Source organism: Artibeus jamaicensis, unplaced genomic scaffold (genome assembly GCF_021234435.1).
Source record: "Artibeus jamaicensis isolate MK-2021 breed Jamaican fruit bat unplaced genomic scaffold, CSHL_Jam_final contig_490, whole genome shotgun sequence".
Taxonomy (NCBI): Eukaryota; Metazoa; Chordata; class Mammalia; order Chiroptera; family Phyllostomidae; genus Artibeus; species Artibeus jamaicensis.
Genome location: NW_026521861.1, coordinates 14,181,258 through 14,192,434, shown reverse-complemented (window position 1 = coordinate 14,192,434; position 11,177 = coordinate 14,181,258). Strand labels below are relative to the sequence as shown.

Sequence of the window (11,177 nt, the reverse complement as noted above, 5' to 3'; positions counted from 1 at the left end):
ACTAGGTGCACTTGTCACATCTCATGGACCTGTGACAGGTGAATTGCATTGTACGTAAAATCTACCTCAACAAGCTCCAACTTCAAAAAACAAGGAATGAAGGCGAAATAAAGACACTTTCCGATAAAACAAAACTAAAAACATGCATGGCCAGCAACCTCCAGTACGAGATACGCTAAAGGAAATTCTTTACCGTGAAGGTAAGTGAAAGCAGACATAAACTCAGATCCACTCAGGAAGAAATGAAGAGCATTCAAAATAGTAAATATGTGAGTAAATGTAAAAAACCATTTCCCCCTCTTTATTCCTTTTATATGTACAATCTATATGTAGTTTAAAGCCAAACAGAGCACTGTACTGGGGGATTTATAAGGCATGTAGATGCAGCGTAGATGTGACAACATCACCCAGATGTGTCAAGAGCAGCAAAGGGACCTGTACATCCAAGGTTTCCATAGTTTAATGAACTGTTGAAATATTAAGTAGTCTGAGAAAAGGATGGAGACTGTAATTCCTAGAGTGACCACTAAAACGTAAGAAAAATGGGTAAGATGAAAAGCCGATATATAAATTAAAGTGCAGTTCTGAGAAGGACTGAGGAAGTGAGCACGGGAAGAGGGAAGGCGTGGCTCTCTAGGTGGGCGAAGCTCAGAGCGTGCAGGGCAAGCTGGCTGGTCCTTGTGACCGTGAGTCTGGTTGGACTGCATTGGCTGAGAACATGTCTATGATTCCAGACTACAGAGTGGAGTGTGCTTTTCCTAACTGGAATTCAGTAAGTAAACCCGCCTCATTTTAAGGATAGGAGGCAATTTGAAAAAACTTCCAAGACAGAACCAAGCAAGGGTAAGATTTTATGAGGCAGATCATTCAGGGCATCCTCAATTTAGCAAATATATGGTTTCAGGTGTTTTATTCCAGAGAGTTACAGGAAGTTCAGAATAGTTATTTCATTAGAGACAATATCCTAAATGCTTAGTAGATTCCCAGGCCATAAAAGATAATGCCATGTTGCAATAACATCAAACAAAATAATTAAGTCATAATACTGAGTAAGAAATGATTCTGTCTTACTCTGAAGAGTGGAAACTTTGGGAAACATTCTGAAGTGTCCCTTGGACACATTCAAAGTGAGATGCTAGTTCTTTATGTAGTCGTTTCACTTTAAACTTTCAGCTTGCTTTTTCTTCACAAGTCCATTGTCACCACGTGCTTGGCAGTCCTGATTAATGCGGTGGGTGGTGGTGTTTTATAGGTCACACTCACAGACACAAACACACACGGTGGGGTAGGGAACAAGTCACAAGAGTGAGGGAGACTGAAAAAAGGGATTTCCAGATGATGTACCTGCATTTGTGGGGAAGAGACTAGCTGACGTGGAATTTCCATACTCTGAACTGTAAGAATCAAAGGCGTGGCAGAGAGCACGTTGAACATTCTCTCTACATGAAGAGGAAAGGGTGTTAGGTCAGCCTCCAAGCAGAACACTAAGAAGCTACCTATGGGACCACCTGGAAGAGCTCTGTTATTGTTTAGAATAAACTGGTGCTGAAGGTGGAAAGGAGTTGAGAGGTGGCCTACCACAGGTTGTTTGTGGGGGCATTTGAAAGTCAGATTTAATTTAAAATGATTTATGACAGTTCACAGTTGAACTCATAAAACTGAAGGCAGCATATGAATGAGTGAGAAGAAGGGAGCAATGGTAAGAGCAAAAGCATGAAGGCAAGAATGAATGAATGAATGAGTGAGGAAAATATTAGACTTGATGCTCAGATCTGTCTCTTATCCTCCATTCCCATTGCCTTTGTTTCTGATGACCATTTATTCCATAATGGTCTTCCAGCTAGCTGCCTTTCCTATTGGCTCAACTACCTCCAGATTCATGTTTCATACTCACAAGGTGATAACATTAATCTCCCTGGAGCATCTTCTTTATCCAATCACTCCCTTTTTTAGGGTCCTATATTTCCCTCCACTGTCTGAAGGCAGAACTTGTCTATTTGCCTTGGGGAAGGCTCCCATGGTCTCATCCAAGCTGGTTGCTTTTGTCTTCCCTAAACCGTAGCATTCCTGCCCCCCTGCATTTGTTCACATGACTTTGCTGAACCACCTTCCCCATTTCTCTTCACCCCATGCATTGCCATCTCCACCTCTGTCACCCATCTGTCCCCTCCACAAAAATTTAACGAGCACCTATTCCATGCCAAGCACTGTCACTTTGAAGGAGCTCACAGTCTGTTGGTCAGGGTAGACTGACCTATGACAACTAATCGTATTTCAATGTGCTTTGGGTCAACAATTATGAAGGCATAGAGAAGGCATGAACTGCATGAATCAGGAAAGGTTTAACTCAGCTGGTAGTATTTGATCTGGGTTTTGAAGGATGAAAAGAAGTTCAAAGGTATAAAAGAGTAAGGTATTCCTTTCAAAGGAAAAAGCACAAGCTAGATTCATCTAGCTTACTTTTCCCTTCTTGGGATCTATGGTTTGTACTTACATCATGGTTCTCCCGATTTTAATACTTATGGTGTAAAATGTATCACGTCTCAGACTCCAAACTTCTTGATAGACCAGTTCATACACTTCATACGTGCTCTCCTTAAACCTTAGCAAAGTGTTGAGCATGCGGCCTGTGGTAAGGTCCACAAAAATATCAACATATTACTGTGATCTGGTAATCTATCAAGATTTATATATTCCTTAGCTTTTTCCCCCCTGTGTGCCCCAACAGAACTTTACTTATGGACACTAACTTTTGGGTTTCACATAATTTTCATATTTAATGAATTATTGACCCGATTTTAAAAAGGCTTTATTTTTTAGAGCAGCTTTAGGTTCACGTACAGAGATTTCCCACACAGCCGCTGCCTCCACACATGCTCGGCCTCCCTGTTATTGACTGACATCTCCAACAGAGCAGCACATCGTTCCAACGGATGAACCCGCACCGACACATCATCATCACCCGAAGTCCACAGTTTCCCTTAGGCTTCTCTCTTGGTGTCGCATAGTCTATGAGCTTGGAAAAACTTATGATACAAATCTATCTTTATGGTTACTATTCAGAGTATCTTCAATGTCCAAAAAATCCTCTGTGCCCTGCCTGTTTGATTCTTCCCCGCTGCTACACATCTTCCTTATTTTTTATGTATAAGGAAACTAATATGTATCGACCATTAGACAATTAATGACAGCTCTGTGTTAAAAGCTTTACCTGTGTCCCTTTATTTAGGGAGATTAATCAGGCTTTGGGCTGTTCTGGAAGATGAAGTTACTGCATTAGGAAACAGGACACTCACGCAGACTTCAACGCCCGGAAGCATGAGTCATGGAAGAGGGTCCTCTGATAGGATTTGACCCCTCACGAGGTGCTGAGGCGGGTGGGGAGGGGAGACACATTTTGCTCCTGAAGACTTTCTTTTCATGAGTTCCAACTGGGTAGTCATAATGTTTATACTTTATTAACTGTGCTGTGCTGGGGACTTTCTTAAAAGGGAAATGAGCAACAGTAGGATGAGCATGAGCTTTAGAGTCTAGGGTAACTTCCCCACCTGGTTCTGCTTCTTAGTAGCGATGTGACATTAGGCGAGTTTCTTAAACTCTTGAAGCCTCAATTTCCTTATCTGTTAAATAGATACAATAATAACTACTTCATAAGATTATATGATATTAGATGCAAAATACCCAGCATATACATGTTCAATAAGCTGTCCTCTTTCCCTTCTGATGTATGGCCCATTAGACCAGACGATTTTGAAAGCACTGGACATGGCCAGTTTAAAAAAATGGCTTTCTTTGGCAACATTCCATATTACAGAAATGCTATTTCCTCAAATGTTAACTCTTGCTGATAATGCAGTGTTAGTTTTTTTTTTTTTAACACATTCCTGGAAGACTAGCAAGGTTTATAGATGCTATGGTTTGCAAATTTAAAAAACAAATCCAGAAAAGGACTTGTCACACACTTCCTAAAATTCTAAACTCCCTAGTTTCTATTCTTCTGCATAAATCACTAGACTACTTTCTCTTCAATGCAGAAAATAAGGCATTCTGTACAGGCAGAAATTAATTATTCTCTTTCTCAGTTTCAGCAAGAAACACATTTATTATATATTCAACAAGGCCATATTCACTTTTTCCAACTGAGAAATATTTAAGGGATTTCATTATATTTGGGAAAATTTTCATCAATCAGAGATTTAGCAGCCACCAAAAAAGGCCTTCACAATTAATCTTTTATAACATGAGTGTGACTTGTAATCTCTACACTAAGAAAAAAATGATGAAATAGAAGGAAAAACTATTCAGAACTTATAATGTTTCTTGGCAAAGAAAAACGGCTTTATGATTTTTCAGATATATTTGATAATTTAAGTGAAACTTACATGTTTCAAATTAGTGCCAGATGCAACACAATTCCAGCTCAATTCACTAGCTGCATCACACTCGGTATGATTTAGTAAAAGGTATTCAATAATTCTATGTTGCATAGAAATCTCACAGATACAAGTATTTCATTCACAAAATGCATGGTTTGGCAGGTTTCCAGGGCAGGAATTTGCTGGAGGGAAGGTAAATTTATTGATTAAAATAAATCAAATGACTGGCAGTTCCCCCAGACAAGTGGCAAAACAGTAATATTCAGAGAGTAAGTCTCATAGCTAGAACCAGAAGTCTGAGATATTTACACTTATTGTAGGAACCCAGTAATGTCAAAACCACCAGATATTTGAGAATACTCAAATTAACAGAGAAGAATTTAAAATACCTATTTTAAAGTAGGACTTACCAAAAACCTTTGATGTGAAATTTGGTGTTTGTAGGTCTTTGGAGTACCTAGAATTACATTCCCCCTCTATTTTGCACATTTACATGTAGTAAAAATATATGAGTATTCTTTAATAGAATTTATGTGGAAACAATCTAGATAGTTATTAAATGGGCCAACATTCCTTCCTATTGTGCGTCTTAATTCCTCCCCCTCTGCACTCTTTCCCCATTCTGGCCACACTCCCACCGTAAACATTTTAATGGGCTGAATGTTTGGGTGGCAATAAAATCCATATGGTGAAACCCTAACCCCCAATGTGGCTGCATTTGGAGATGGGGATGCTAAGGAATTAAGGTTACTTAAGGTCATAAGGGTGGGGCCCTGAGGGGATTAGTTTCCGCAGAAGAGGAGACCTGGGATAGGAGATAGCTTTCTCTCTCTCCCTTGGCCCCCATTTTTTCTCTTTCCACACACACATATTAATAGACGAGAGAGAGAGAGAGAGAGAGAGAGAGAGAGAGAGAGATCATGTGAACACACAGCAAGATGGCTGCTGCCTTACAAGCCAAGAGACAGGACTCAGAAGGAAACCCACTTTGCTGGCATCTTGGATTTCCCAACCTTCAGCTTCAGTACTACAAGAAATGAATTTCTGTTGCTTAAGTCACCCAGTCTGTGCCTGAGCTAATAAAGCAATTAAGAGGCCCAATGCCACAGCTAAAACAGCGCCTTCACACACATCCTTTCTTTAATTCTTTAAGGTTTTGGATTCAGGGAAAACTCCTTTGAAAAGGCAGACACACTTGTCCAGGACAGTTTCATACAGATTCTTAATAGCTCAGCTTTGCTTTCTAGAATCAGAGAATGTGAACCTGTTAACAGGACCTTAGCCACCCAAGCTTGTCAATGCAGGTTTCACTATGATTCTGAGGTTGTAGAAAACTACTCCATAAACCTGGCGCATCTTTTGGAAGACACTGGGGGTAGGGCAGCAGACTGTCAAGTAATAAGCTTAAAGACCTGCTTATACTAAATCGAGATATATTATTGAGTGCCTAACTAACATTTTATACATTTTCAGAGTGTTTCAAAGAGAGGCATTATTGATAAGGTTAACAATAATATATAGCTAAGACAAAATTACCGTGGACCAGGTAATAAATAGGTTAAGGGCTTTAAGTGTATTTTCTTACATAAACATTACAACACTAGAAAACAGGAAACATTCTTAGTCTTCTTATCATTATTACAGATCACTATTTTAGAAAAAGGAAGCTCTTTTAAAAGAGCCCCACTCCCATCGAGATCCCATTATGGTTTTATTTTTTTCATAGCGCTTTTCTTTTTTTCTTGACTGTTTTTTCCTTGCGTATTTTCTGCGCTCCCCCAGGGTTTAAAACAGTGCCTGTCATGGAACAGGAGGGAGCTCGTTCAAGAAGCTCTTGGCCAAGGTCACACAGCTGGCTGGTGAGGCAGTTTGGACGATAATCAGATGGTAAGCTCCATGAGAGCAGGAGACGGACCGTTTGCTCCTAAACAGAGCCTAGAAGGAAGCCTGCTTAAAAACTATGTGCAGAAAGTGAAAAAGAAAGAGAGGGAGGAAAAGGATGAATGAATGGAAACATTCCCAGAAAGGGCCTAGAGAGCGTCTGCAGATTCTCTTTGGAGCGATTCTCTCCTTTGTGGATCGAACTCAGCTAAAAGTCTAAGCCAGCACGGGATTGATTATTGGGGGAGATGAAGAAACAACAAAGTCTAGAGAAGAAAGAGGGAAAACCATGGGAGAAAAGAAGTAGAAAGAAAATAAGCACCCTCAGTTCAGCCCCTTTCATCTCTGAGTTGAGTTCTGCCGGTTGCCATGGCGACTACCAGGCCAGAAAGGCCACAGCCCATTGGCTGAGGTGTCAGAGCCAATGAGGAAGCGCGATGTTGGCGGGGTCTTAAGATGGCTGCCGGGCGGCAGCCTCTTTACCGGTGAGTTGGGTTGCTTGTCCGGCTTGCTACCGGGCGTCTCGGACTCCGGCAGGAGAGGTTGGGGAGGGCCGGGTGCGGAGACTGAGGGAGCCATTGTGGGCGGCCTTACAGCCTTTAGACCCAGGCGCCCCGGTCCGGGTCCACGGGAGCTTCGGCGCGGCTGGCCTCGCGATTTGCTCGGAAGGGGACGTGTCGCAGTGCCTTGTCTAGCCTGTTGGGTGGGAGGGGGGTTCTCCGTCGCACCCCGGCCCAAGTGAGATGGGTTAGGGAAACAGGCTCCTGTTTACAATTGCTGGGTCCCGGAAAAGAGCTGCAGTTAATGGGCTGTCAGTAGGCTAGATTTCCTGTACCGGAACCTTGGGCACCTAGTGTTGTGCCCGGGACGAGAATCCCGTTTGGGGACCGGAGTGTGACGCTGCCGCCAGAGAACCTGCAGAGTTCCGGGTTGCGCGGCCAAGCAGAAAAAGGTGTACCTTTCTAGAGCCACCCTCTTGCATTCTTGAGCCTCGTAAGTATTTTCACAGCGACATTCCACTTAAAAATGAGTCCTGAAATGTTATTGGTTATCTGTAAATGTTTCTGGGGTCTGAGGAATTGTTTTCCACCGCTGGACTAAACAAGCACTCTCTTTAATTAAAACATGCATAGGAGCAAAACCCTGCAAAGTACATATATACAAAACAATAGTTTATCTGGGTAATCGGATTGGTAACTTAAATCCTAAGGCAGGCCTGCGGTACACTTCTACTTTCTACCTTTTTGGGAAGAGGGAATGCGTTTATTTCATGAAAGCAAATAGGATGTGTACATTAATGTTAATGATACAGTATTTAAAAGTATTTTAGTTAAGTAATTCCAAGCCACAGAAACCTCTTCAGATGGGTGGGTGGTGGTATCCGATTATTACACAAGTAAGGTTAAATCATATCAGACAAGGCTCAGGTTCCTGGGATTATTTCTAATTGGATACAAAATATGGAAAATGAGCTTCATTCAAGGAAAATGAAATTGAGATTTTGGACTGTTAGAGACAGGAGACATTTACTAACTAGATTGCTCAGAGTATATGTTTTGTGTTTGGTTATAATCAGCTGTCTGGTTGCCCAAAATGTGAGTCTTACTTGAATGTGACTTGGATATATGCAATTTAGTGTAGCATCTTACATAGCTTTCTGCATTTAAACAGTGAGAAAAAATTTTTTCTTAAATTTTATAAAGTCCAGGGTTATAGGCTAGAGTCTTTCTTCAGACCCACTTTCAAATCTTTGTCTCCAAGAATATATTACCACTAAAAGTGCCCTCTGAAAGTGTATAATTTGAAACCATAGAGTTCCATTTTTGTAAAATAAGCGGATCATGGTGCATTAGGCAAGTCAGTTACCTTATTTGTAAAAGGTAGTAATTCCTGGTGGAAGATGATTGTGAGGTTCATGGTAAATTAGTGCCTGTCACATTGTATACTGTGTATAGCAATGACTGCCTTTGTTTCCTTTTCCTGGTTCTGTTTCTTCTGCCATGACTGGGGTTTTCTTCCCTTTTTCTAGAGCATCTTTCAAGTGTCCTGTGTGAAGTGCGTAGACTAATTGAAAACTATTCATCTTGGCTTTGGCTGCTAGGTTGAGAGAACCTTCTCTGCTGGGGGACTGGGGTTTAATCACTGATGCATCTGCCTGGGAGAGAATGGAGAGTTGCAGCAAAGAGTGCAGTGACTGAGAATTTGGGCACAAACAATGCTAAGGTCCATAAAGAAACATTTGAAAGCTGCAGGACATCCCAGAGTTTATCTAAACAGACCTTCATTTTAGCTTAAGAATGGAGACCCAGACAGAATTCAGTGGCTTGCCTGCAGTATGTTGCTCGTGTCTTTTCCTGCCGTCCTGGCCGTTCCCAGTCGTTCCACATAATTTTATTTATTATAATTTGATACCTCCATGGGTGCCAATCAGAGCCTCTGATCAAGGAATATGTGATGAAGAATAATGCTTACTTGAATTTATCTCCTCATCTAAAGGTGGATTATATTGTTTAAGGGAAAATATGTTGTCTTTTTGGATATTGAAGAGTAATTTAGAGACCTCCATTACTGTCTTTATTAAACTAGGTAAAAACCTTAGATTAGGAATTGCTGGACTGGGTTATGTTCTTGCTGCGTTGCGATCAGTCCAAGTGTGTTAAATGAATAGTAACTGTGGTAGGTTTTCCAGGGCCAAAGAAGACCCAGCCATTCAGACTGGAGTGATACATAAATATTTTCAGTTCATAGTAAATCATGTCAGTGCAGGACTAAAGATGTGTTCTGGGTGGTATACACATAATTTTTTAGAAGAATAATTGTGCAGTGAAAAAAGAAAACCCTTAAAAAGTAGAGAGTGTTTGAAATGACAAGGGCGATATTAAAAACCATAGAGTAAAAGGGGCTTCTGAATCATTTACATCATCGTGGGGGCAATATGATTAAATTAAAAATTATTTGAAGTACAGGCTAGAAACTGAAAGGTTATGTATTACTGATATATGGACTGTGATATAGACCTGGCTAGAATCTACACTAAAATACTTCAGTTTCTAGTCTGGTATACTGAGTAATTTTCCAATGTAAAGAGTATTATGGAGTGATCTGCTTTATAATAAAGGAATATGCTCTGAAAGGTGTGGCGCGAGAGATGCTCCAAAGAATCAGAATAGCCAAAAAAGAAATAACATGAGGCCTACCATAGTACAATTGGAAATATGTGAAAGATACATATATGCTTTGAATAGAGACAGTGTTTCGGAACGAGCCCAAAGCATGTTGCAAAGCAGTCCCTCCACACTGGCTGCTTCATGGTCGGGGTGCTGCTCATGTGGGCAGCTCCACTTCGCAGGCTCCTCGGTGAGTTATCTGTGTGTATCAGGGGCCACTGGTACTTAGGTGTTCTTGTTTTTTTTAATAGTTACAGGAGAATGGCACATTAAAGGTTTTGAGGAACTGAGTTCTTAAAACAAACTGTTTTCAAATTTTGCTTTTATGGATTTGGATGTAGGGTCCAATTTTTAAATGTTATTTTGATTTTTCTTCCCTTTGGGCAAACACAAGAAATTCCAGCCAGTGCCACACTGAGGGCAGTCGTTATTGCTGCATCAGTAAGAGCTAAAAACATGATTTTGAGAAAGGCCGAAAAGCAGTCAAAAACAGATAGCTGCTTGAGGGCTGGTGAGGAGAGGCATGTGCTCTCCAGGGCAGCTGAGAAGCGCGCCTGGGTGCCCCCAGCACAGACTGCCTGGTAGAGGTGCTGAAATTGTGGTCCTTTGGAAGAATGCTGGGCTGAGGGACACATGTCTTTCATGAGCAGCCACACTGCAGGCTGGGCCAAGTGGCGCTTGGCTGCTGGTGGACAGACGCTTGCTCTGTGTGTAGATTGTCGGCTCCATGAGGTTAGGCACTTTTGCCTGTTCTGTCCACTGGTGTCCTGTCCACTGCTGTCCCTGTGTTTGGAAGAGTGCCTGGCACACAGTGGGCGTGCAGAAGATGCTGTGGACAGGGCAAAGAAACAGTGGTGTCAAGCATGGAAGACTCCCAATTATGCTAAGAAAGCTAAATTTGAAATTGGTTACTATACTTAGATCTTGAAATGGTATCACATGCCAGTGTCAAAGTCACGTTGGAGCTTATTACTGCTCGCCTCCTCCTGCTTTTCAGAACAGTAAGAATATTTTTATTAACAGCATAACATCTGCATATTTAATATCAGCATATTTTACATGATATCCTTTGTGCCAGTAGAGTATCTCAAGATGACGTCCATTCTGACTTTTAAAATCCTCATGCCTGGTTTAGGAATGTGTCCAAATTTTATGGAGCCTGGAGCCTATATACTTTTGGGTCTTCTCTTTTCTTTTTTTAAAAAAAGAAATACATCTTCTAAATAGAAAATTAGGTATAGTGTTTTGTGCAAATGAACCTTGAAGCTTAAGCTTCATTATCTTCATGGTAATTTGCTTTTGGCTTTATTGCTCCATTCAGAAAACCAGACACCAACATTTTTTAATAGAAAGTTCATGTGAGCTTGTGGAATTCAGGGAGAAATGGTTTGCATCAATTGTTAAGTGCATACACTTAAAACATTAGGAACTTCAAAACTACCTTATGAATGCTGCCACCCATAATAAAAATGACCAAAATGTAGTACATGGAGTTCCATAGCCACGGAAGTAACAATGGCAGAAAGCACTTAGCACTGACCCAGCCCCTGGAACCTCCGAAGTGTTGCACTGAGTGACTTTGTAGCTTGTCTCATGTAACCCTCTGAATACCCCTCTGTGTAGTATAATTACCGCTGTGCTGCAGCGCAAAAACTGAGGGGTTAAGAAAGGATTTCCACCTAAAGTACCACTAGTATGTGGTAGACAGGATTGCAGTTGGGGCAGTTAAATGTCAGAGCCCTTCCTCTTAAAA

The 11,177-nt window shown here is 41.2% G+C and overlaps 1 protein-coding gene across 4 annotated transcripts in view; it reads left to right on the top strand.

Moving 5' to 3' along the window:
- Positions 1-6,675: 6,675 nt before the first annotated feature.
- Positions 6,676-11,177, top strand: part of FAM204A (family with sequence similarity 204 member A) — a 30,038-nt gene continuing 25,536 nt past the window's right edge. For 2 of the 4 annotated variants that reach the window (XM_053668463.1, XM_037132850.2), the window contains exon 1: positions 6,754-7,250. Coding sequence is in view for 1 of the 4 variants with exons in the window: in XM_037132853.2 (XP_036988748.2) it covers positions 6,682-6,742 (61 nt within the window). In the remaining 3 variants the exon portion in view is untranslated. The other 2 variants (XM_037132853.2, XM_037132852.2) reach the window with 2 other exon arrangements.